Consider the following 22,644-nt stretch of genomic DNA (forward strand, 5'->3'; position numbering starts at 1 on the left):
CAATGATTCAGTACATTGTATTGCAGTAACAGCTAAATACAGGTCTCAACCACAAGTTATGGTAGAATTGTCAGTAAATATGGCAAACAAAACGAAGATAACACTTTTAGATGAGACTGAACATAAAATAGTGAATAGCTTGAGATTACTGAGACCTTTTACTGCTCTATAAAGCTGGGTACTCACTCAGCAGTGTAGCACGTAACGTATCAGATACGGTATCAACCTGCAAGTGGGTACGGCTCGTCCACGGACCTCCAAGTATCTAGCTACGAGCTGCCGGATCGCTGTGCTTGCAACGATGTCACTCCGACATGTATTAGTGTTCAACAGAGGTCAAGTTCACGTGTATGTACTCACTCCACAAGCGGTCGTGACGCCGTCCACGAACACACTGCGAGCCGCCTTTGTGTTCGCAGTGAAACCTCCACTCGGCGGGTCACTGCGAGCTTACAGCGCTCCACGCGCGAGCGGCTTGCAGCGGGCTCGTGCCTACGTACTCACTTGATACCGTACCGTACCGATACCGTATCTGGTACGTTACGTGCTACACTGCTAAGTGAGTACCCAGCTTAAGACAATAGAAAATCAATTGTTTCTCACGCATATCTGCAGTCCAGCATACAATGGGTAAAACAGCACAGTAGCGTCACCTTCCATATAAATGAAGGCAATATCAAAATGAAACCTATCTTTTCTTGTGGTAAGGGTGCCGCCTTCTGAAGGATGAAGCAGATTTGCTCTGTGGTTGATATTGTTTCGTTTGATACTGGGCGATCACTGGAGCCTCGTTTGCAGCTAATTTGTTGATTACGAAGTCATCTCCTGCCTTCATGTTCTCCATCATTTTGAGTTTTGCTTCAATTGACTGTATGGCAGTTTTCTTGCTGAGTTTAAGCTCTGGTTTAGCACCGGCTAGGACTGCTATGCCTAGTTCTGGTTTTGGTTTTTCTTGCTCATCCTGTAAAAATATAAATAAAATAGTTAATGGATGTTTTAATATGTTCTGTAGATTTTGGTTGTGAAATGTCAAATTGAAACACCCTTGACTCTACATTGTGTCATTATTAAGAAATAAGTGAAACTATAATGAATAAATATATTTTGAAGGGATTGTAGTCTTTTTGAAAGTAATAGCATTTATTACATAATATCTTACCGTATTCTTTGCAAACTTGACGCTTATCCTTTTGGACCCCAGTACTTGGCCATTCAGTGAGTTCATGGCTTTGATGGCATCCTGCCTCAGCTTGTACGTAACGAAGGCAAAGCCCCGGGGCTGTCCCACGTTGGGGCCGCTCCGATGGAACAGCATGTCAAACTTCTCGATGTTTCCATACACACGGACCATTTTCAGTAGTTGATACCGGTAATGAGAGAAGGTAATTTGTTAAAAATATGTACATTATAAGTTGATTTTAAGAGCAATGCAAATTTTAAAATTTATTCTGGTAGACAAGGTCTAATGACAATAAATGCAGTACCTACAGTATTACTGTTTACAAATATGATACCTTCATGTTAACAGAAAAATAACAAGAAACAATAACTATTTATTTCTGTAAGGTAAGTAAAGAAGGTATAAAAGATAAAATAATCATACTCATTAACTCTGGTGTCGAGATTGCCGATCCAGATTCGTTTGTCAGACACCTCGCCGTGCTGAAAAGGCTCCAGATGTAAAGGCACCTGTAAAAAGGAGGTCAGATATTGATCGATCGCGAACACATTACAACATAGACCATTGAATGCACCTTATGACTGAGAATTAATAGCACACGCCCCTAATTTCAGCAGAGTTACGTACTAAACATAATATAAACAATACCAAATGTTTGATTATAGAATTGATTCGATCAACGTACCGTAGCGTCTTCCATGGCAAGTGATAAAAGTGAAAATGCAGAGAATAACATACAGACTTAGTTTTACAAGGCAAAGGAGCGCACCAGAACTGCTGTTAACATCATAAATAAATCATTGTTCCCACAAAAGCGCACAGAATCCTGGAGAAACTGTGAATTTATTATATTTCACTTCACAAACCACAATAGTTTAGAAATGCGAACGAAATGTCTAGAAGTTGACAAATCTTTTGACGTAAGAAGATTGATTTGATTCATGGCCATAAACAAAATTGAATAGCCCAGAGCCTAGCCGCAAAAATTACCGGTTTTTAACCAGCCACGGGGTGCATCACTATGCTTTTATTCCGTGTCAATGGGAAATCACCTTTATGTTGTCTATAGGGAATTATTTTGAGTTTGATAGAGGGAAAAGCGAAATGTCAATCAAAGAAACAACTCATTACGTTACCTACCACTTAGTTATTTTGTAATATTGCGAAATATCCAAGTATCTAGTTTGTGCGAAATAAACAAAAGCCAGCGAGAAACTAGCGTATATATGTAAAAGTTTCACAGTATTTTTTAGTATATTACCCAAAAACAACCCTACAGAAACATGTTAACTTTATGAATGACTTTATGACGTTGATCACTATTCACTAGTTCTTTCTTTACTCCCAAGCTATGAAGGCGATAAACAAAAAGGTTCCCGGTTTATTGCCTGCCCCGCCAAAAAGCGAAGTAGACGGCAAAATCACTGACTTAACATCGAAGACCGTATCAGAGTTGTGTGAGTTGCGAGATAGGCAGTTGAAACTATTAAACAATAAACCCTTTATATCTAAACTGCCTGATAAAGGAGCTAAAATTCAAGCTTTTCATGATAAAATTATTACTGAACTGAAGGCCAAACAGGATGAGGAACAAACTTGTATTATGTTCGACAAGTTGAAACTCTCTGGTGTTGACAAAAATAATGTGCAACAGGTTGAATGGGTTGGCAAAATCGACGATAAAAAAGAAACATATCTAGACTCTGATGACGACAGTGAACCAGAGGATGTATTACATATTCTCAGCCAAAACACAGTGCTAGAAAAACAAGTAAAAGTATTAACACCTGAAAAGCCTCTGATAACCAATGAAGACTTATTAAAAATTGGTGAATTACCCCATGTAAAGTATATAGTAGAAAAAACTGAGGTTCAACCAAAACCTAAACCTACAGGTCAATTCAAACCTTATAAGACAACAATAACCAATGCTCATAATCCAGAAAAGGAGGTTTTGAGGAAAAAGCATAAACATTGGGAGGTTACCGCTGCAACGCCACCTCCAAGTGTCTATGGCCCAGCTAAAGTATTGTCTATAGAAGAATCTTTGAAACTCCAAAAAGAATACAATAGTCATTTGAAAGAAATAGAGGCACAACATGCTGCTGAGAAACTGTTGGCCCGATCCGGAATCAAGATGGCCGAGTTACCAGTAGATAGAAGTACTTTTGGAAAATATAGAGAGGTGAATAGTGATGATTCTGATGTATCGGACGCAGAAGGCAGTGATAAAGAGGTACATGATGAGGAACCAGAGAGAGGAGGCGTTATTTTTACAGTCATGAATTAATTGAAACACACTTGCTGTTGAAGGATTCAAGATTCAAGATTGTTTTGTAAAACATATGTAAATAATGCTAATTTAATAAGAGAATAAAGTATTTTTAATAATTGATTAGTAATTTATTTCACTTAGTTTAGAATCTGTTGAATTTCCCTCAAGTTCAAGCATAATTACTCCAGTAATACTTTGCATCCTTTATTTTTTTTTTTAATTTTTAATTTTAGTAAGTATCTGCTAGCTTTCCCCTGTGGTTTCTACTGTAATTATTACCCTGGGTGTCTGATGATATAGAAGCTATGTTATTGCCAAGATTCATCAAAAACATTTCAATAGTTCTTGAGAAACAAAAAGCTCATATTAACGTAGAATCTATACTAATATTATACAGAGGATTTTATTTTGTTTGTAATGCATAAACTCATAAACTACTGGACCGATTTAAAAAAATCTTCCACTTAGAAATCTACACCCTTCCCGAGTATATTTTATCCCGGCACGAGCAGGATAGTGAGAATACCCATGGGACGCGGGAGAACGGCTAGAAAGGTATAAAGGTACACTCATTCACCATCCATCCAAGCAGTACAATGGACATTGTTATCGACAATAATTAACAAAAGATGCATACATACACACATATCATCCCTACCACGAGAATGGACTTCTGACTCCTACTATCAAACAAGTCACATTTACAATCTCGATAGCGACTTGCCCGCGAGTCGCTTCCTCACTCGCCCGCGCGCGCTCGCGACTGCCGCACGTACGAGAGACTTACAAATCGTGTCGAAATCGAAAACTATCGACAGTTAGTTCGTACCTTTGTGACAATGGCCCCTTCTGCAAATGCTGTCGTGGGGATTGACGATGATCAGCGTTTTGCGTTAATGAAGGTATGTTTCTGATAAACAATATATATCATTTAGAAATCGGAGATGTTCTTTATTTGTTTACGCGCCGATAAATAAATGATAGGGGAATATAATCGCTTTGTAATCTAGGCAAGTTTGTGTTCTGTCCTAGTCTATAATTCATTGTCAGCAACTTTGTGACCGGATTAATGGAGTAGCAAGTGTTCTAAATTCCTTTTATATTAGGTATTTATTTACTACCTATCATCTCTACTTTGATTACCTATCATGGACCTAAGCGTCTCTACCCAAAAAAAATATCTTATTTATTAATTATTACTTAATAATTATCTATGGATTTTATCATGTATGTGATTAAGCTTAGGTATAGGTACCTATTTAACTCAATCTAGGTATCATCCATTATCGTTCTTGATCATCTTACATGTAAATAGGTGCTTGTATACTTTCCAAGGTCTACTTTAAGTCAGTAGCGTATTTGGATGATTATTATCTGTATAGACTATATGTAAATAATAAAAGATTAAAACAAAACTTTACTTAACGCAAGTTCTTTAACCAACTGCATATAAAAACGTAAAAAAAAACAAAGGTCAGAAGTAGAACCAGACTGTCTAGCTAGAACAAGTTGTTTATAGACACAAAACCTACATCTTCTTAGTATGGAAATACTTGAAGTCTGGACAACGTAGTAATAGCTATAGAATGGTAGAAAATCGATCAACTTACATTAAACAATATTTTGAACGTAACGTACCTACGTTATGTTATGAAAAATCTTATTATCAGAAACTGATAATTTTGTGTATAAAAACTTGAAATCGATACGACTTGTGTTGGTGTCAGCCTTTTAATAAGTGAAGACTAATTTAAATAAATAATGGTAGCCAAACCGACACTTTTCCTAAAATAACACCTGTACTCTGTCAGCAAGTTAACATAAATTATCGACAATATCGAAAAAGTTAGGCACCAAAAGCATATAGCCCACTGCCCACCCCTGAAAATGGTTTCTGCCTGTTTCCTCTTCGCATTGACGACTAAAAGTTTGGCAAGAACCTTCTTGATTTACTTTAATGCATTAAAAAATCACACTGGATATATTGGAACACACATAATAAAACCAACAAAACTCATTAACGCCTTAATGATGATCACTCAAACGTGTTTAGGTTGTCATTGAAATTAAATAGTTAGGTAAGTACCTTCAGTACAATGGTCCACAAAAAATAAATGCGTAAGTTACAAAGATTGTCCTCGATCACAACCAAGGCTTTGTTTCATTCTGTACACATACACTTTATTATCATGTTAACATTTCCGATCGTTTTCATTCGATGTGGAATAATTATGTAGAATTCCGTGAGAAAACCGCAGTAGAGTGGGTGTTTTATTTCCATAGACTATTTGAGGTTACAATTAGGGCCACAGGGTTACAAAGAGCCTGCTTACCAATAGCCTCGTTTGAGCCAGAGGCAACTGATTATTTTAAGCTTCAGCTTAGCCTATTTTTTAGTGCTGACTCGGTATAATGTTACTCCGACACTAAAAGAAATCTTGCTGCATAAATAACGACTCTTTGTGCTTTATTGAAAGCATAATACGTAAGCAGGTTATGCATGTAAGTACTTAACGTGCAAGATCTTGATCCACTTGTTCAAAGTCAAATGCATTTAAATTATATTGAGCTGTATTGGTTTCAATTAAAATTGCGCAGATTTGCATTTTGATTTTAGTGCCTAGCCATTTTCCCGCGGTTTCATCCGCGTCCCGTGGGAACTACTGCCCGTATCGTGATGAAAGCCAATGTTACTCGAGAAGAGTTTAGTTTTCCAACAGTGAAACAATTTTTAAAATAGGAAATAGGTCTAGTAGTTTTTGAGTTTATCCATTACAAACAAATTTTTTTTTCCTGTTTCTAATATTTGTACGGATTAGTGTTAGGAAATTAACCATAGGTACCTAATACTTCCGATAACGTTATCACTTAATATCTATTGAGAGTATCCGGTACAATTAGTAGGTATAAGGGTTTAATCTCCCTAATCTCAATTTGAAATAGTCAATAGGTACCTACCTACTCATCGACTTTTTCTATCACCATCTGCCAGTTGGCGTAAACATAATTTAATCTTAATACCTACTTTGGCATGTAATAAGAGACGGATATTGAAATTAGTTTACCTAGTAGGTATTTAGTAATTTGTTAAGTAAATTAATTTATTATCGAACGAAAGAGGGAAATATCTTGTAACAATATTACCCAATATAATATGCAGCACCGAATTCGTTGCATTTCCTTATCTTAGTAATGCAAGTGTAAATATTCACTTTAAAACTTTATAATTTTGCATTTAAAATAAAAGAAGGACTAATACATATTATAGTCGGTTTCTGATTACTTTCGTCCGTTCTCTATCTATTCTTTTTAAGGGATAATGAATAGGTACAGTTAAAAGCATAAATTAGTGAAAAGCAGTTCTTTTTAACCCCCGACGCAAAAACGACGAGGTGTGTATGTGTACAACAGATAGGTATGTACCTATTTTCACAAACAGACACTCCAATTCTATGTATTTATGCAGATTTCGTCATGTTTGTTTTAATGTTGTTTTTACTGATCTAATTCGGAAATGAAGTGGAAACATTGATTTCTTAACGCCTTATCTAAATTATGCGAGGGCCTTACCTAATCATTGTGACCAAACCATTTTCAAAGAAGGGCCAAGCAAGTGTAACCTATCGTTATTATAATGTTTTTGACGTTTTGAGTTAAATCCTCAGAACTTCTATTCAAGGTGATCTTTTCTCTACTTCCACAATGGCAATAATTCCACAACATGTTAAATTATACTGTCTGTAATTATTAAATGATTTTATTAAAATTTGTTTAACTTTAATGTGTCATTAGTCACAATTAACTTATGAACGGAGTCAACATTAAAAACCTTAATATGATGATCAAATTAAATAATGGATGTCTTTGGGCCCTTAACTTTGGTGATAAAAAGATGAATGTTACACAAGCTACTATTGAATTTAATTATTGAATATTTTCTCAACTAGTTACACGCGGTTACACGGGTCTAGTATACGTAGAAAGATAGCGGCATGGTGCAATGAGAGTATTACAAAATATTTGCATTTCACACTTAGCTTACCCGTCCAGGCTCCAGGTTGTCAAGATGCATGTGGAGAAATTAACATTGCTAGAATTAAATCCTTTTGTGTCCAGAACTGCTTTTGCTCGCGATTTTACGGTGTCACCTTTATCTTTAGCCCTTATTGTTTAATTAACCGGATCAACCTACTTACGCTTAGTTTTTCTTAGGTCAGTCCATGTAACGCAGTTAAAATAAACTTGAAATTTTTACATAAACTATCCCAAAATAAACTAATTTTCGTTGAATCATGACCGTTGTGGCCTAAGGGTTACAATTGGCATCCCTATTATTAACCTGTAACCTTCAATGAACGCAAAATTATTCACTATTCTACAGACGTGCTGTATCTGTAGAATTGCCTCAATTTTCGTATCATGCAGCGATTGAGCCAATCTTTGTGAATGCAAGCGCAATGCGATCGTTACCGTGTCGAAACAACGGCCGATCACCGCGACACTAAACTTAACTTGCCTTTTTTACCTTCACTTATGTATTACGTGGTTTGGAAAGGCTTTTTTTCATATAAATTACGTATTCTTGTTTTGCTTTTATTGTTATTTTGAATCGTTAGATTCGGATGCATTTCGGAATAGCAACAAAGTCTGTCAACTAGTCTTTAACGTGCTACGCAATTTTCGGATTTCCGCTTCAGGACACCTCACGACGCCGACGGTTAGTCTAAAAAATCACTGAAAAAAAAAAACATTTACTATTATCTAAATAATACGTAGGTGTATGTAATGCGGTCTGCCAACGCAGTTGAACTAGAAAGTCTAGACTGCATCTTACTTACCTGGTTAAGCAAGTAGATTAAATTAGTCATTAATTATTTACAAATAGGAAGTCTGAATCTGTTTCTGCTACACATTGATTTACGAGTCTGTAGTTGTTGATAAAAATAAAACTGCATTCACTTTTACATAAGAGAGCTTTAGATGCGCAGTATTGCGCAGACAAGAACAGTTTAGAAACAAGTTCTACTGGATAAGGTCCTGCCCTAGGCTTCATCCTCTTTTATAACATTGCTCGAGCCGACGTCATACTTTCCTGTCAAATTCCAAATCTAAAAACCATTACCAGGGTTCCATGAAGATTTCGTGGTCGGTCTAATTACCAATTCACACAGCTTCCGGAATATATCCTCAAACCCAGTTATGTACAGAGACTGTTCGTGCATTATTCACGTTTTGAGATTTTAATATTCGGGTTGCTGCGACTGCACCTCAATTTAAATTATAATAAATTGCATTTGACGTAACTGAATTGCATTTACACGGACGTCTGAAGTTGAAACAAATCTACTTTTTAACTTTAGCAGGTCAGTAATATACTAAAATGTAAATCCATTTTGGTTGCAATAATATACCAGTAAAAATAATATTTATAGCGAGCGCAAAAGCAATATCAAGAGTGTTATTACTTTCATAACTTTCCAATCGTAACATCATCGTTTATGGTTACCTAATGGCTGCTACTCAATGGTGGATAGCAAGTGACATCTCATTATAAATGTTAACTCAGCCGATAAACACAAAAACTTGTTACGTGTCACCCCACGGCCCGCCATTTCTATCCATAAGTTTTTGGTGCAGCTAACAATTCTGTACAAATAAAAATGCAATTTTCTTGAAAATTGACAGCTCAAAAATGAAACGCTCGAATAGGTATTGCAAATGTATGGGACGTCTATCAGTAGGCCGGAAAAGACGATTAAATGATCAGTCAGTAATTAAACCAACTGAGTTATTTCGGTGTTGAAAGCTTTTGTAATCGACCACCTCATGTTACGGTGTTCTGAAAAAACGTCTCTTGTTGGGGTCTTAAATTCCAACAGTGATTGTACCTCTAAATTATTAGTATGGACAGAAAGGAACACACATGTTTGTTAATCCTGTATAATTAATTAATTGGGACGCTAATAAACTATTTTTAACAATTAATTGGCAATTATTTAAGAATGTAATCGTTACTATAGGTATTTTGCATAGGATAGGTACGAGATTTACATGTTACTAGTCACAAGCTAATGAATTTTTAAAAAATTAAATTTTAAATATTTTCTAAAATGTCCTTGAATATATCACGCGAATCGTAATGAGCGCTTAACGAGGATGAGGTAGGTCTTGAAACTAAATACATAATACTAGACATTTATTACTATGTAAATTATTGCTTATAGTTGAAGCAGTTGTCTATGTAATGGCCGCAAAGAGCATTGCATATGGCGTAACGACTCTAAATTGTCTTTGAGTGCATACCATTAAAAAGCTATCTGAGTGACGTTTAAAATTAGGCGGGAATTTCTAGAAAACGGAGGTAGAGACACGAAATATGCTCGTTTGGTTTGAATTTTCCATTATGTAAAATTGAACCAAAATATCTTGAAAAAAAAATTAATTAGATACACTTCTTTCTACGGCTTCTAGCTTCTGGGACAGCCAATAAAACCAATTTCTTTCTTCTTTGAATAATCAAGTCTACATAGTCGAAATTTTCCATCCTCAAAAAATTAAGCTGTGCAAGTATAAGTAACCTGAAGGATTAAAGTAAAACGACAAATTGATACCTAATGTAATCAGCACGTGACCGGAACTTAGCTACTTGTATTATCAAATCAGAAACACGTGTTCTACTAACACTTCGCAATATAAACAATAGTGAAGTACAAATGAACCGGGACTGGAAACTAGGGGAAGACGACGCAACTTCCAGGACGATAATAATGATCATCTTTAGTGAAATAAAACACTTCATTAACTCGAAGACACGTGTTTAGTTAATATCTATAATTACCGAATTGTAATAGTTTCTTTTATGAATACAATTATAAAAAAGTGATTACCAAAAAAGAACTTAGGTATTTGATATCTATTTTATTATAATTTTTTGATAACTTCATATTTCCTTTCTCTATGGTCTCTCAACTTTGCTGTGTCTCTCATAATCTTAATTGAAATGATATCAATCGATAGCAAAAAATGTATAACCACAGATTACTATAATAGTTAGTATAACGTTAAATTAAAATCAATAATGTCGTCTCTAGCTGTTTTGAAACGAGTAGGTACTGTACTGTAGCGCGTGGCGCGCTAGGGACCAGGGATCTTCAATTAAAACATTAAAAGGAACTTTAACTTTGGTTTATTTTAAGATTCGGGGCGAAGTGACATACTTCAGTATAAAAACTTATTCTATTTCAAATCGAATCTATTTACATCATTGTCCGGCCAGGTATTAAATATAATAAATAAAACCTACTTCTAATCTACTTCAGTACTACATCTCTACAGTACATACGTACCTAACAATAAGTGCAACGCTCATGATGTAAGTAAATAGGTAGATCTCGTGTTGCAAAAGGGGGTGTAAGGCGATTATCACACTGCCCCGCATGATGCAGCGTAGTGCGTGGATGCGTTTTTTTCCGTTGTATGGAAATATCTCCGTTTGTATGGAAAACACGCATAGTCCAACACACTGAAAATGCATCCACGCGCGTTCATGCGGATCACGCACATACATGCGGAGAAACACGCACCCCCGCGCGTAGGTGCGGGGCGAGACGCAAGGTATGGCACACTGAATCCCGCAATGCCGCGCGTGATTTTGAATGGGCGTGACGTGTATATTTGAAAATGGAACTCGCTGTGCGTGAATTTACAAAACGCACCTACGCGCGTGAGTGCGCAAAAAACCCGCACGATGATGCAGATCTGCACTCCCGCAGGAACGCGCGTAGGTGCGTCGACACGCAAGATGCAGCGTGATGCGGGGCAGTGTGAAGATCACCTAACTAAGTGAGCTGCAGTGAGCATTATATTATTATCTAGATTCTAGACCGATAGTATCTCAGTCTCAGTTATGTTAGTGACTTAATTACTTAATAGCGCAATAAAATCACAGCGCTGTTACATGATGAACACCATGAAGGTTTTTATGAAAATTTTTAATATTACCAAACTTATACACATTTTATTAATAGAAGACACGAATTTAATTTAACACCGTGAAGGTTTTTATGAAAATAAAGAAAGGAAATACTTATTTAGGCGAGTTTTTCTTAGTTCTGGCGTTTTTGATTATTACCAAACTTCATACACATTGTATAAATAGAAGGTGCATAATTATTCTACGTATCATAACATAATGTATGTATAGTTAGCACAAATACAACATATCATTATTAAAAACAGCGTTAGGTTAAAATATAATTTATGTAAGACGTTGTGAATAAACGTTAATCACGTCGAGCTCATACGCCAATAGACAATAGTTACAGATTAAATAAAAAATATCTTTACCGTGAGTTACATGCTTAGTTATTATCTGCATCTATTCACATCACTGCTATTGATTCTCATCTTCCTCTTACGCTATGTGAAATTTCAACAAGAACGTAACTGGAAATGTTGATATAATTCCTTTGTCATTAGCACAGTGCAGTATGTAACACAGGAAGTCGGTTATATATGTATTATAGAAGCTACATTGTAGAATAGTGCATGTGCAATCGCTGTCCTAATTTATCTGCTTGCTCTATACGTAATACTAAATACTTAGCAGTTACTTACATAAGCGGAGCGCATTTGGTGCAAATGTAAACAGAAATAAAATTGATCTTATTTTTTTTTACTTTATTCAAACTAACACGTATAGTTACCGGCACGGATATTGAGCTCTCGGCGGAAGAGTGGGGATCGCTTTGCGCACCGTACGCATAAGGCAATAAGGCAGTAAATCGCTTCTGCGCAGGTGAAGGTCAGGGCTGCGCAGGTGTAGCTAAGTACAAATCAACTTTATTCCGGAAAAACTGTAGACCAAAGAAAACCTCTTTACAATATAAAAAAAAACTTAAACATAGCCTATGATGCACCTAATACATATGTATGTTGCATGCACTGCGTAGTATTTAAATAATCGGTATGGCCGACTTGTAATCATAATCATAATTGTTAGGTATGCGGACTGGGACGCGGATATAGGACACAAGTGAAACGGCCGGTGGTCGGTAGCGCACTGCTTTATTTACGGAAGCCGACGCGTGCATAGATACACAACATTCCTCCCTCTAGTTATTTGCATAACTTCTAACTCCTTAATAACTATAACAATAATAACTAAAAATACTTTTTATTACGCGTAGGGTTTTTGCGTAACACCATTCTGGGTGGGGTTTCTACTACACTGGTCGTTTCCGCTTCCTGAAAGTCCTCCTCCGGGCTACTCTGACTTCCATTCTCATCGTTCATCTCATCTTCCTCCCTTGGCTCGTACACTTCTTGCCTTCTATTTTCCCCCTGCCTGCCCTGAGATGCCAATGGATGAGGCGAGGATGCCGACCGAGTTGGTGATGGTGGCGATGGCAGAACCGACGGCGACGATGGCGGCGGCGACGGCGACGATGGCGGCGGTGACGGCGACGATGGCGGCGGCGACGGCGACGACCCAGGTAAGTTTACTTTAAAATCTCGTCCCCCATTAATGGTTCCTTTGTAAAGCAACAGCTGATTTACATGTCTTTTATAACTTTCCGAACTACTAATGTCTTTCACTAAATACACTACTTTGCCTATTTTTTTTAATACTACGCCTTTACACCATGTATACTTTAAATTATTAATAAATTTCTTATATAAAACAATATCGTTTTCCTTAAAACTATTAATTTTAAGTTCTTTGGTCTGTTTAGTTGGCATACACTGTTGGTGTTTACTAAGGTTAGACATAGGCGATGACAAGGGTGCAGACGACGGAGGCTTGAGCAAGTCCAACCGCGTTCTCAACTTGTGACCGAAAACTAGTTGAGCAGGAGACAAACCCGTAGTGGAATGTACCGAATTTCTATAATCCATAAGGTATTTAAGTAACTTTTTTGATGTATCCTTCGTACTATTACTAGACAATAAACAAGACTTTATACCTTTTTTTACAATCTTTACAAAGCTTTCTGCCTGGCCGTTGCTAGGCGGATGATAAACCGGTGACGTGATATGCACTATTCCGTTAGTCGCGCAGAACAATTGAAACTCTTGTGAGCAAAATGCTGTGCCATTATCACTTACAATCGTTTTTGGAACACCGAACCTCGAAACTAACTCATGAAGTTTTCTGATTACCGCCGTTGAAGACGTGGCGGCATTCATCTCATATACTTCTAACCACTTAGAGTAAGCATCTACTGCCACTAAATAGACACAACCCCTTATCGGTCCCAAAAAATCTATATGAATCCTATCGAACGGGCTGGGTGGAGTGCTCCAATGCACTACAGTGGCGCGCGAGGGGGAAGCTCGTAATTGAATGCATATATCGCATGAATTTATCATTTTTTCTACCGCCTGATCAATCCCTGGAAACCAAAACCTTGATCGAGCTTCGGCCTTGGTTTTAACTATACCTAAGTGAGAAGAATGTAACTCTTTCAAAATTCGTTCATATAGCCCCGTTGGTATAACTATCTTATGACCCCGCATTACGCAACCATTCTCGTAAGATAATTGTGTCTTACATAAATAAAATGGCTTAAGACGACTGTCATTTTCCCTCGGTGGCCAACCATTTAAAATATAATTAATCACGCGTTTTAAAACATCGTCAGCTTTTGTTTCATCACGTAATTTATCTAGCGTTACGGGCATGCTACTATCTATAACAAAACAAACATAAGTCGCGCGGTCATATGCCACCTCGCAATCACAACACCGGCACTGTTCGGTACACGCGCACTCGTGGCGCGAGCGCGGTAGGCTAGAACGGGACAGGTAATCCGCGCTGTTGTCAACGCTGCGCACGTATTCAATTTTATAGTTATAACTACTTAAAAACAACGCGTACCTTTGCAATCTGTTTGCTGACATTTCGGGGATACCTTTATATGGACCAAAAATTGATAATAATGGTTTATGATCTGTTCTTAGAATGAAAGGATTGAATCTACCATAGAGGTACTGGTGGAATCGCCTCACGCCGTAAATAATGGCTGTAGCCTCCTTTTGAATTTGCGCATAACGTTTTTCCGCGGCATTCAACGTACGTGAAGCGAATGAAATAGGTCGTTCAACCCCGTCCTTGCCTATTTGTGATAAGATCGCTCCTAACCCGCTCGGAGAAGCATCCACTGTTAATATTAATTGCGAGTTTGGGTCATAATGAGCAAGTATTTGGTCCGACGTCATTAACTCCTTTATTTCCCTAAAAGCCGAGTCATGCCTACTAGTCCATTCCCACTTATTATCTTTTTTTAATAAGTCATATAATGGACTGAGAATGGTGGATGTATTAGGTATAAAATTCCTGTAGTAATTAATTAACCCTAAAAATGATTGCAACTGGCTGACATTTGTGGGCACCGGTGCCTCAATCATTGCTTTAATTTTCTCTGGTGATTTCTTAAGACCGTTTTTCGTAATAATATAACCTAGATAACTGACTTCGTCCTGAAAAAAACTACATTTTTCTTTCTGTAACGTTAATCCAGCATTTTGTAGACGCTTTAAAACCGCATTCAGATTTTCTAGGTGTTCCCGTCGGTTTTTACCCGTGACTAAAATATCGTCAAGCATACAGACAACTCCTTTTAACCCAGCTAATACACTTTCCATGGCGCGTTGAAATATGGACGGCGCGCTAGCCAACCCGAAAACCAGACGCGTGAACCTATATAAACCACGGTTGGTATTGATGCATGTTAGGTTTTTTGATTCGTCATCTAATACAAATTGATTGTACGCCATTGATAAATCGAGTTTGCTATATTGTTCGCCGCCATGGATTTTTGAGAATAACTCATTCGTAGTGGGAAGTGGATACTGTTCGACAAGCAGCTGCTTGTTGATAGATACGGAATAGTCAGCGCACAGCCTGACTGTCCCGTTGCGCTTTAACACGGGAACTATCGGGGATGCGTATTCTGAGTACTCGACCGGTTCGAGAATACCTAAATCGACTAGTCTATCGATTTCTTCGTTAACCTTGTCTCGTAATGCGAATGCTACCGGCCGTGCTTTGCAGAAAACCGGTTTTGAACCTTCTTTCAGCGATAGTTTAATAACATATTTATTAAACGTTCCTAATTTAGATGAAAATAGGTCTGAATATTTTTTTTGTAATTCCTGCACGGAATCTTCTGACTTAACGTAATTTACTGGAGCGCCCGTCAACTGCAAATTGAATAAAGATATGAAATCCCGCCCCAGCAGCGGTGGGCCTCCGTCCCTGACCACGTAAAGCGCTATATTCCGTGTTTGTTCTGCATAGCTAATAGGTAAATTTAACGTACCTAAACATATAATTTTGCCACCGTTATAGGTCATTAGTTGTTTACGAGTACTTGCTAGTGGCACATTTTTAAAATGTGTCTCGTAGAACCCCTCCGACACTACCGTGACCGCGGACCCGCTATCTACTTGGAACTCAAACGGAATGTCATTTACAAAAATCGTTTCCACCATGGGTTCGCCTCTGAAGGAACGGATATAAAATAGCTCACCGTCATCATCTCCGTCACTTTCACCCTTGTCACCGTTTCCTACCACCACGTAGTTCACTTTCCCGCACATTTTACGTAAATGCCCTTTTACGTGACATTTCTTGCACACATAATTAGCGAATCTGCAATCTGCAGATTTGTGGTTAGAGAAACCGCACACACCACACTTTACTTTCCCTACACTAACACTTTTCTGAGCAATTTTGTAAAGCTGCTCCGTCGCCGTGGATATAGACGCCGCGGCAGCGTCAGGGGCCGCGCCAGCGGCGCCCGAGCCCGCGCCTGCGCCCGCACTTGCGGCGGCGGCGGCGCGGCCTCGGCTCAAATTCTCCGCCAACTCCACGACCTTAGCCAGTGTAAGGTCCGCCAGGTCCTTGGTATATATTTTTTCTTTTTCGCGACCGGGCAGCATACCCATTATAAATTTGTCGCGAAGTGCCTCTTCTACATTATGAAACTTGCACTTCTCCGTGAGCCCGCGCAATCTCGCGGCCCATTGAGAATACGTTTCTCCTGCTTGTTGGACTGCTATATAAAAATTGTGCCTTTCCCCAAACCCAACGCATTTTGGGGTGAAATGCTCGTCCAGCGCAGACAGGAGGTCTTCGTACGGCACGTTTTCTATGTCCTTGGGCCGCACCAAATCCGTAGTCAATTTATATGTGCCCTCAGTGAGTGCGCTAAGAAGGATGGCTTTTCTTTTCTTGCCCGACGCATCAGTTGTCTTGTTAATGTCGTTGGCGACAAAATATTGTCCTATACGGCTTTTGTATGTCCGCCATGTTTGAGAATTGTGGTCGAACGTACTTAATATGCCGAATTGCACATTATTCGCCATTTTCACTCACTTATAATTGTAAACACTTTACAACACGTGGTTTATCCTTTTTACGCGCAGATATACGCTCGTCGCCAATGTTAGGTATGCGGACTGGGACGCGGATATAGGACACAAGTGAAACGGCCGGTGGTCGGTAGCGCACTGCTTTATTTACGGAAGCCGACGCGTGCATAGATACACAACAATAATCAGAGATAACTACATAACATAATTGCCAGTAAGCGTCATGTCAACAGTGAGTAACTTCAATTAACCCCTTGGTTAATTGATTTAACTACCATATCTACTAAATCTAGTGACGTCACGTCATTCATCGTGTATGACAAGCATAATGACAAGTCACCCTGACATTAAGCTGAAGACCCACCCCGAGTAATCCCCGAATCTTGGTCATGATGTTGAAAACACGAAAACATGAAAAACGGGATAAACTCGAAAAATCAGGGGACAGGGATCTGTCTTTCAAATTAATCTTCAATACTGAGATACTTCTCAACTTCTCAAATTATACCTTTTGGCGCATACATAGAACTGCTACTTTTCTGCGGCAATGTGGCAAATGACGTATATATTTATTTGTATTTTCTGTAAAGGTTCCTAAACTACTGAAACGATTTTTTTTTTACTTTTGATTAGCTACAATATTGTCGAGTACCCATAGGCTACATTTTATCCGGGTACAGGCAGTAGTCGCCACGGGACGCGGGTGAAACCGCGTTAAATCGCCTAGTAAGAAATAAACTTTTCTTATATTTATGGGTAACCGAATTTCACACGTCTGCTATAGGTCTACATAGTCTACATGGCTGAAAAACTTAAATTCGTCTTTAAACTAACTGCACACATGACTCGGTAGGTCTACACAACGGTTGCAAGTGTCACTGCATTGCAAAACCATATTGACCAAGGTCAGGAACCGCTACTACACGCTACTTGAACGCAATCTCAATGAGCGTTTGCGTAAGTACTTATCAAACTTACTTACTTTTCCATTTTGGGGTTCCGTAAGTTTATTTATCCGGAATTTTGAAGATAGGTGCCTATATGATGATATAGATATTTGAGCTGAAGTAATAATTTTTGAGTAAGTATTAGGAATAAGGCATCCATATTGGATTGGATCAATAGTATTTATAAGTAGGCTATCGATTGAATTTTGACATTTGCTTCACGCAAAACAATCGATAGATCGGTTAATGAAATGCTCAGTACCTACGTTAAATGTCTGTCTATCTACTACATAAACAATAAGGGCCTTACTACAAAAACTTTAAACCCTGTTTTACACTTGTCTAATAAAATTTTGGCTGCAAAATGAACCATATGTCAACGTCATAATTTGACATTTTTTTAGACAAGGCATAAACTGACGTTTAAAAGTTTTTGTGGTAAGACGGTAACCATTTAATGATGAGAAAGCAAGCCGCAATAAAAGGTTTGATTCATTCACACATTCTGTCTAATCATTGTCTAAATATGGCCATACAAAGTATTATTGCAGATGGTGTTATTTATGAAGCTGTGCTTTTTTTTTCAATTTTATTTTCCTCAAAACATGGAAATAATTTAATTAACATATCGACGTTATAAGACAAACATTTTATATTAAGCGTTACTCAACAGCTTAATGGCGAGATTCCACCAATATAGTTCGCGCACATTCATTCGCGAACAAACACTTCGTCGCGTCACAGTGCCGCATCGGTAGAATCTCACCTTAACATTGTGACAGTCCTGTGCTCACCAAAATGTCATTGTTCAGAAAAAGCTTCATAGTGTACTTATTAAAAAAAAAAAAAAAAAAATAATGTCTGGACACATTTTCACACAATGCCGGTTAGCCCCATGGTAAGTTATTAATTAACTTGTGTTATGGGTGCTAACACAACTGATAAACTACATATAGCTACATATATACATATTGATAAATACATATTGTAACACCCAGACCACGGCCAACAAACATGCACATCACACACATGTCGACCGAACCGGGAATCGAACCCGGGACCTCAGCTTCGGCAGTCCGGCATGGTGACCATTGCGCCATCGAGGTCGTCTACCTATTGTCACAGTAGTCTTTTTGTATTTTGTACGGAACTCGGGCACTAAATGTAGGTAAGTTACGATTCTTTCCAAGGCTTAAGATTAACTGCAAATATTCCACAAACGTGTAAAACGGCGAAGGTCAGAACACGAGACTTTTACACGACTCATGTTTCGTCAAATATTTGTTGTGTTTATTTTTGCTCCAACATTTGTAAACAAATAGCCAACGTTTGAACACGTACTTACTAACGGTGAGTTTGTTGCCACTGTGAATATTGATTGGCGCCTACTAATAACAATTTATGAAAAGGGTCGTAACTAAAAACAATGCCATATGTGTCCTTTTTAGGTAATCAGAACTTTCTCTGTTGAATTCAAAGGCACCGAAAGTGAGCAAACGTTACTTACGCAGTTTATTGTATTTCCATACATATTCACTTTTTGGTTCACATTTAACTGAGACGATACGTTATGCGTAATATGCATTCGGCGACTGGCAGTCAGTAAGTATTAGGAATAAGGCAGCTTTAGTTTATAAAGTACTTTAATAATTAATCAGCAACTGATTACCAGCTAAGTTGCATAATGAATACCTGTAAACAACACTTGTTTTGACGTGAGTGAGCTAATGACTACGCTATCTTGTATTTTGTTATCATTATCGCGAGAAACTTTCACAGGTTTTAATGATGAAGTAATATGGACGGTATTATTATCATCATAATCTGATACCGTTGATCCAATGATATTGAAGGTTCTTGCACTCCATGTAAAAATGCAAAATAAACTGTTTATGTCGTAGGAAAAAAACTGTGTTGCTGGGGAGTTTGTTGCATCACTTTTCTTCTGAGCAAAAACACATAGGGAGTGATCAAGGGTGGTCGTCATTTGTAAATGTTGACTTTCAAAAAGTGGTTTTGGCTTTGCAGCCAAGTTTGAATAAATGGTTTTTGAGTTAGTTTCATAGGTAAATAACACCACTTCTGTGTCTAGTCTTCTGGGAATCCCCATAAGAGAAGACCATAAATAAGTTACCCAACTTATTTGCTTTTCGCACATGTTTCGGTGAAGCTAAGAATGACTAATGTGCGCATAATATTGACGTCTAGTCTATTTGTCAAGGTTTCTGCACATAATGTGTCAAATAGCAATGCAATTCGAAAACTTCGAAATGAATTATTTTATCCTCATTTGCTGAGCTACCATTGCTGTTATGACAACATAGGTTTTTTTTGTGAATATAGGTAGTTAGTTACAGAATTGAATGCTATCGGAGCGATTTTTAAAATCTCATCATCATCCTCCTGTCGTATCCCTATTTGTGAAAGGCGCAGCATATTGTGTTGCGGCATATTGCATAGCATATTGTGAAAGGCGTAGCATAATTGTGTTGTTATCTGTCTGTACAGAAATTCAGCTAATAAGCCATATTAGAGAGCCGAGTACAATGTACAGGTGTATAAACCTAATAAACGTATCTTAATAATTTTCTCTGCCTGTTACACTGTGCACGTAGAGCGAGTAGACATTGCACACGGGTGGAATCACGCCTTAATGCTGACAGTTACGTCAATTTGAATTGTTTTCTTGAGTTAAACAAATACTTTTTTAAATAATGAGTGCGTCATTCACGTATCTTTAATTCTAAAACATAAAAAATACACACATCCTGTGCCTTATTGACGTACACATTTCACATTTTAAAAATACATCCTTCTCCTCCTTTTTGGGAAGTCGGTTAAAAATCCGTCATCTTTGACAATGACCGGCGATGCATTACAAATTTCATAATGGCTGGATGATTTACACAATGCTTTTGTTAAGTCTCAGTAAACAAAAGACAAATGAAAGGCCTTATTGAGAAACTTGCTTGTACTGAAGAAAAACTGCAAGATCATAAGACAAAATAATAAACCTTTAGCTCTTCGGTTAACAAAGAACTCAATACTACTTAAGAGTCAACTAAAATGTTTTTATTTGAAATAGGTACGTCTTTGCAGGCTTATGAAACGTCGACTAGTTGCACGGTTCTTAAGTAGGTAGGTCTCATGGAGAGGAGCCAGCAAGAAACTCCATGGGAGTTTCTTGCTGGCTCCTCTCAATTAAAGTTTACGGTTTTACGGTTTTATGGACCCACTTAATTAAAGTTTACCTTCTTAATTAGATATTATTTCAGTCACAGATTAGGTACGCAATAGTTAACTATCTACTAGTGAAGTGGTCATTAACCATATAAGTGGCCTACTTTACAAGCCTCCTTTGCAAGTAACCGTCCTTTCACATAGACGTAGTTTCCTACATAAACTATTTATGTGGGAAGAAACATGTGACCTTTTTAAATTACTTATACAGGAGAACGGAAAAATGTGCAACTGACAATTTAATCACAGCTCTAAAGGTATGGAAAAAACTACTACTTAGCTTCACGTACTTATTTAAATATGTATGACAATCTCAATTCAAGTTTAAAATCATACATCAAATATTTCTTCAGTTGGAATGGTAAATGAATAACGCTTATGTTTACAAAACATAAAACAATCTCTCATCGTCTTTGCGTGTCTCCTGAGCAACGTGTATCTTATAGTATTTATATTTAAAATACATTTTTTAAAGCAACAATAACATTGATTTCAGAAGAGAATGGAGTATGAGCGACCCAAATGAATACGGAAAGAATTGACCAGGAATAATTACAAAAAGAAGAAATAAATGTTTTTTTTAGATAAGGCTTTGATGTTCAAGAGACATTCACATACTTAGTCGTTATGCTCTTCATAATAGAAAAAACTTACACTATTTTTAATTTTATGCAAGTTTATGTTTTGTAACCTGTATGTGTTTTTTTTTTTGGAAATTACCCAAGATACAATGAAAGTGTACGAATGTAAGGTGGTCTGTTAGTTCAAAACATTCGCAATCGTAAAATTAGGTACTTAGGTACCTATTTAAATATTAAATCATCGCATTGAATTCATATTAATAAACATTTCCATTAGATGTTAATTTAAACAAAGTTTGTGATCAATGAATAACAATTACTTGCGAAAAGTTGTTGAACTCAAAAACAAAACTAAATAGTACATGTCTACATGCAAATTGTAACGCCTAGTTTATACATTGTGGAATGCAAATCTTATACTAATATTATAAAGCTGAAGAGTTTGTTTGTTTGTTTGTTTGAACGCACTAATCTCAGGAACTACTGGTCCGATTTGAAAATTTCTTTCAGTGTTAGATAGCCCATTTATCGAGGAAGGCTATAGGCTACCTTTTATCCCGGTACGGGAAGTAGTTCCCACGGGATGCGGGTGAAACCGCTGGCAGAAGCTAGTTAATAATATGACTATGCTTACAATTATATTACACCTACCTTTTTTTATAAGCCACTTTTCAGAAATAGAATCCTAGCTAATTTCTCTGGACAGTTTTTTTGCTCAATGCACTATCGTAGTTTGAAATCGCATGTCGTTTAATTTTCACTTGTAAGATAATAGATAAATGGAAAGGAAGGTTGCAAGTTGAGCAGTCGCTGCAGATTTAACACGGGTCAACGTACAAGGACGTCTAATCCTTTTTGTAATAACCAAGTTATTTTTAACCCATGTTATTCATAACTCTCATGATTTCGTAAGGTCTAGTCTTTTCTAACAATATCATTCACCATTTTAGATGACAATTAAAAAGTAAAATGAGGTAAGATGTCTCCATTAGTTGTTTAAGTGTATTTTCGCCTTAACACCAGAATTATCGAAACCTTTATCCT

At 37.4% G+C, this 22,644-nt stretch overlaps 4 protein-coding genes across 4 annotated transcripts in view; 2 read left to right on the top strand and 2 right to left on the bottom strand.

Moving 5' to 3' along the window:
- Window positions 1-613: 613 nt before the first annotated feature.
- On the bottom strand, window positions 614-2,099 carry LOC124631237 (probable RNA-binding protein 18). Its single transcript, XM_047165496.1, has 4 exons — window positions 1,866-2,099; window positions 1,604-1,689; window positions 1,160-1,367; window positions 614-961 (listed from the first exon to the last, which is right to left on the bottom strand). Exons 1-4 carry the CDS (start codon window positions 1,914-1,916, stop codon window positions 689-691), a joined length of 618 nt encoding a protein of 205 aa, XP_047021452.1. The 5' UTR covers window positions 1,917-2,099; the 3' UTR covers window positions 614-688.
- A 132-nt stretch (window positions 2,100-2,231) lies between these two features.
- Window positions 2,232-3,571, top strand: LOC124631236. The gene is made up of 2 exons (XM_047165495.1): window positions 2,232-2,442; window positions 2,485-3,571. The coding sequence occupies exon 2, from the start codon at window positions 2,532-2,534 to the stop codon at window positions 3,468-3,470; it is 939 nt and encodes a 312-aa protein (XP_047021451.1). The 5' UTR covers window positions 2,232-2,442; window positions 2,485-2,531; the 3' UTR covers window positions 3,471-3,571.
- Window positions 3,572-4,184: 613 nt separating this feature from the next.
- The window catches only part of LOC124631554 (SEC14-like protein 2), a 33,577-nt gene continuing 15,117 nt past the window's right edge, over window positions 4,185-22,644 (top strand). Inside the window, exon 1 of the mRNA XM_047166014.1 lies at window positions 4,185-4,357. Within this exon, the coding sequence (XP_047021970.1) occupies window positions 4,295-4,357 (63 nt within the window). The 5' untranslated portion in view covers window positions 4,185-4,294. The remainder of the gene's footprint in view (window positions 4,358-22,644) is intronic.
- Window positions 13,060-16,836, bottom strand: LOC124631551. The gene is made up of 2 exons (XM_047166011.1): window positions 15,989-16,836; window positions 13,060-13,199 (listed from the first exon to the last, which is right to left on the bottom strand). The coding sequence occupies exons 1-2, from the start codon at window positions 16,824-16,826 to the stop codon at window positions 13,186-13,188; spliced, it is 852 nt and encodes a 283-aa protein (XP_047021967.1). The 5' UTR covers window positions 16,827-16,836; the 3' UTR covers window positions 13,060-13,185.

The sequence above is a fragment of the Helicoverpa zea genome, chromosome 6 (assembly GCF_022581195.2).
Source record: "Helicoverpa zea isolate HzStark_Cry1AcR chromosome 6, ilHelZeax1.1, whole genome shotgun sequence".
Taxonomy (NCBI): Eukaryota; Metazoa; Arthropoda; class Insecta; order Lepidoptera; family Noctuidae; genus Helicoverpa; species Helicoverpa zea.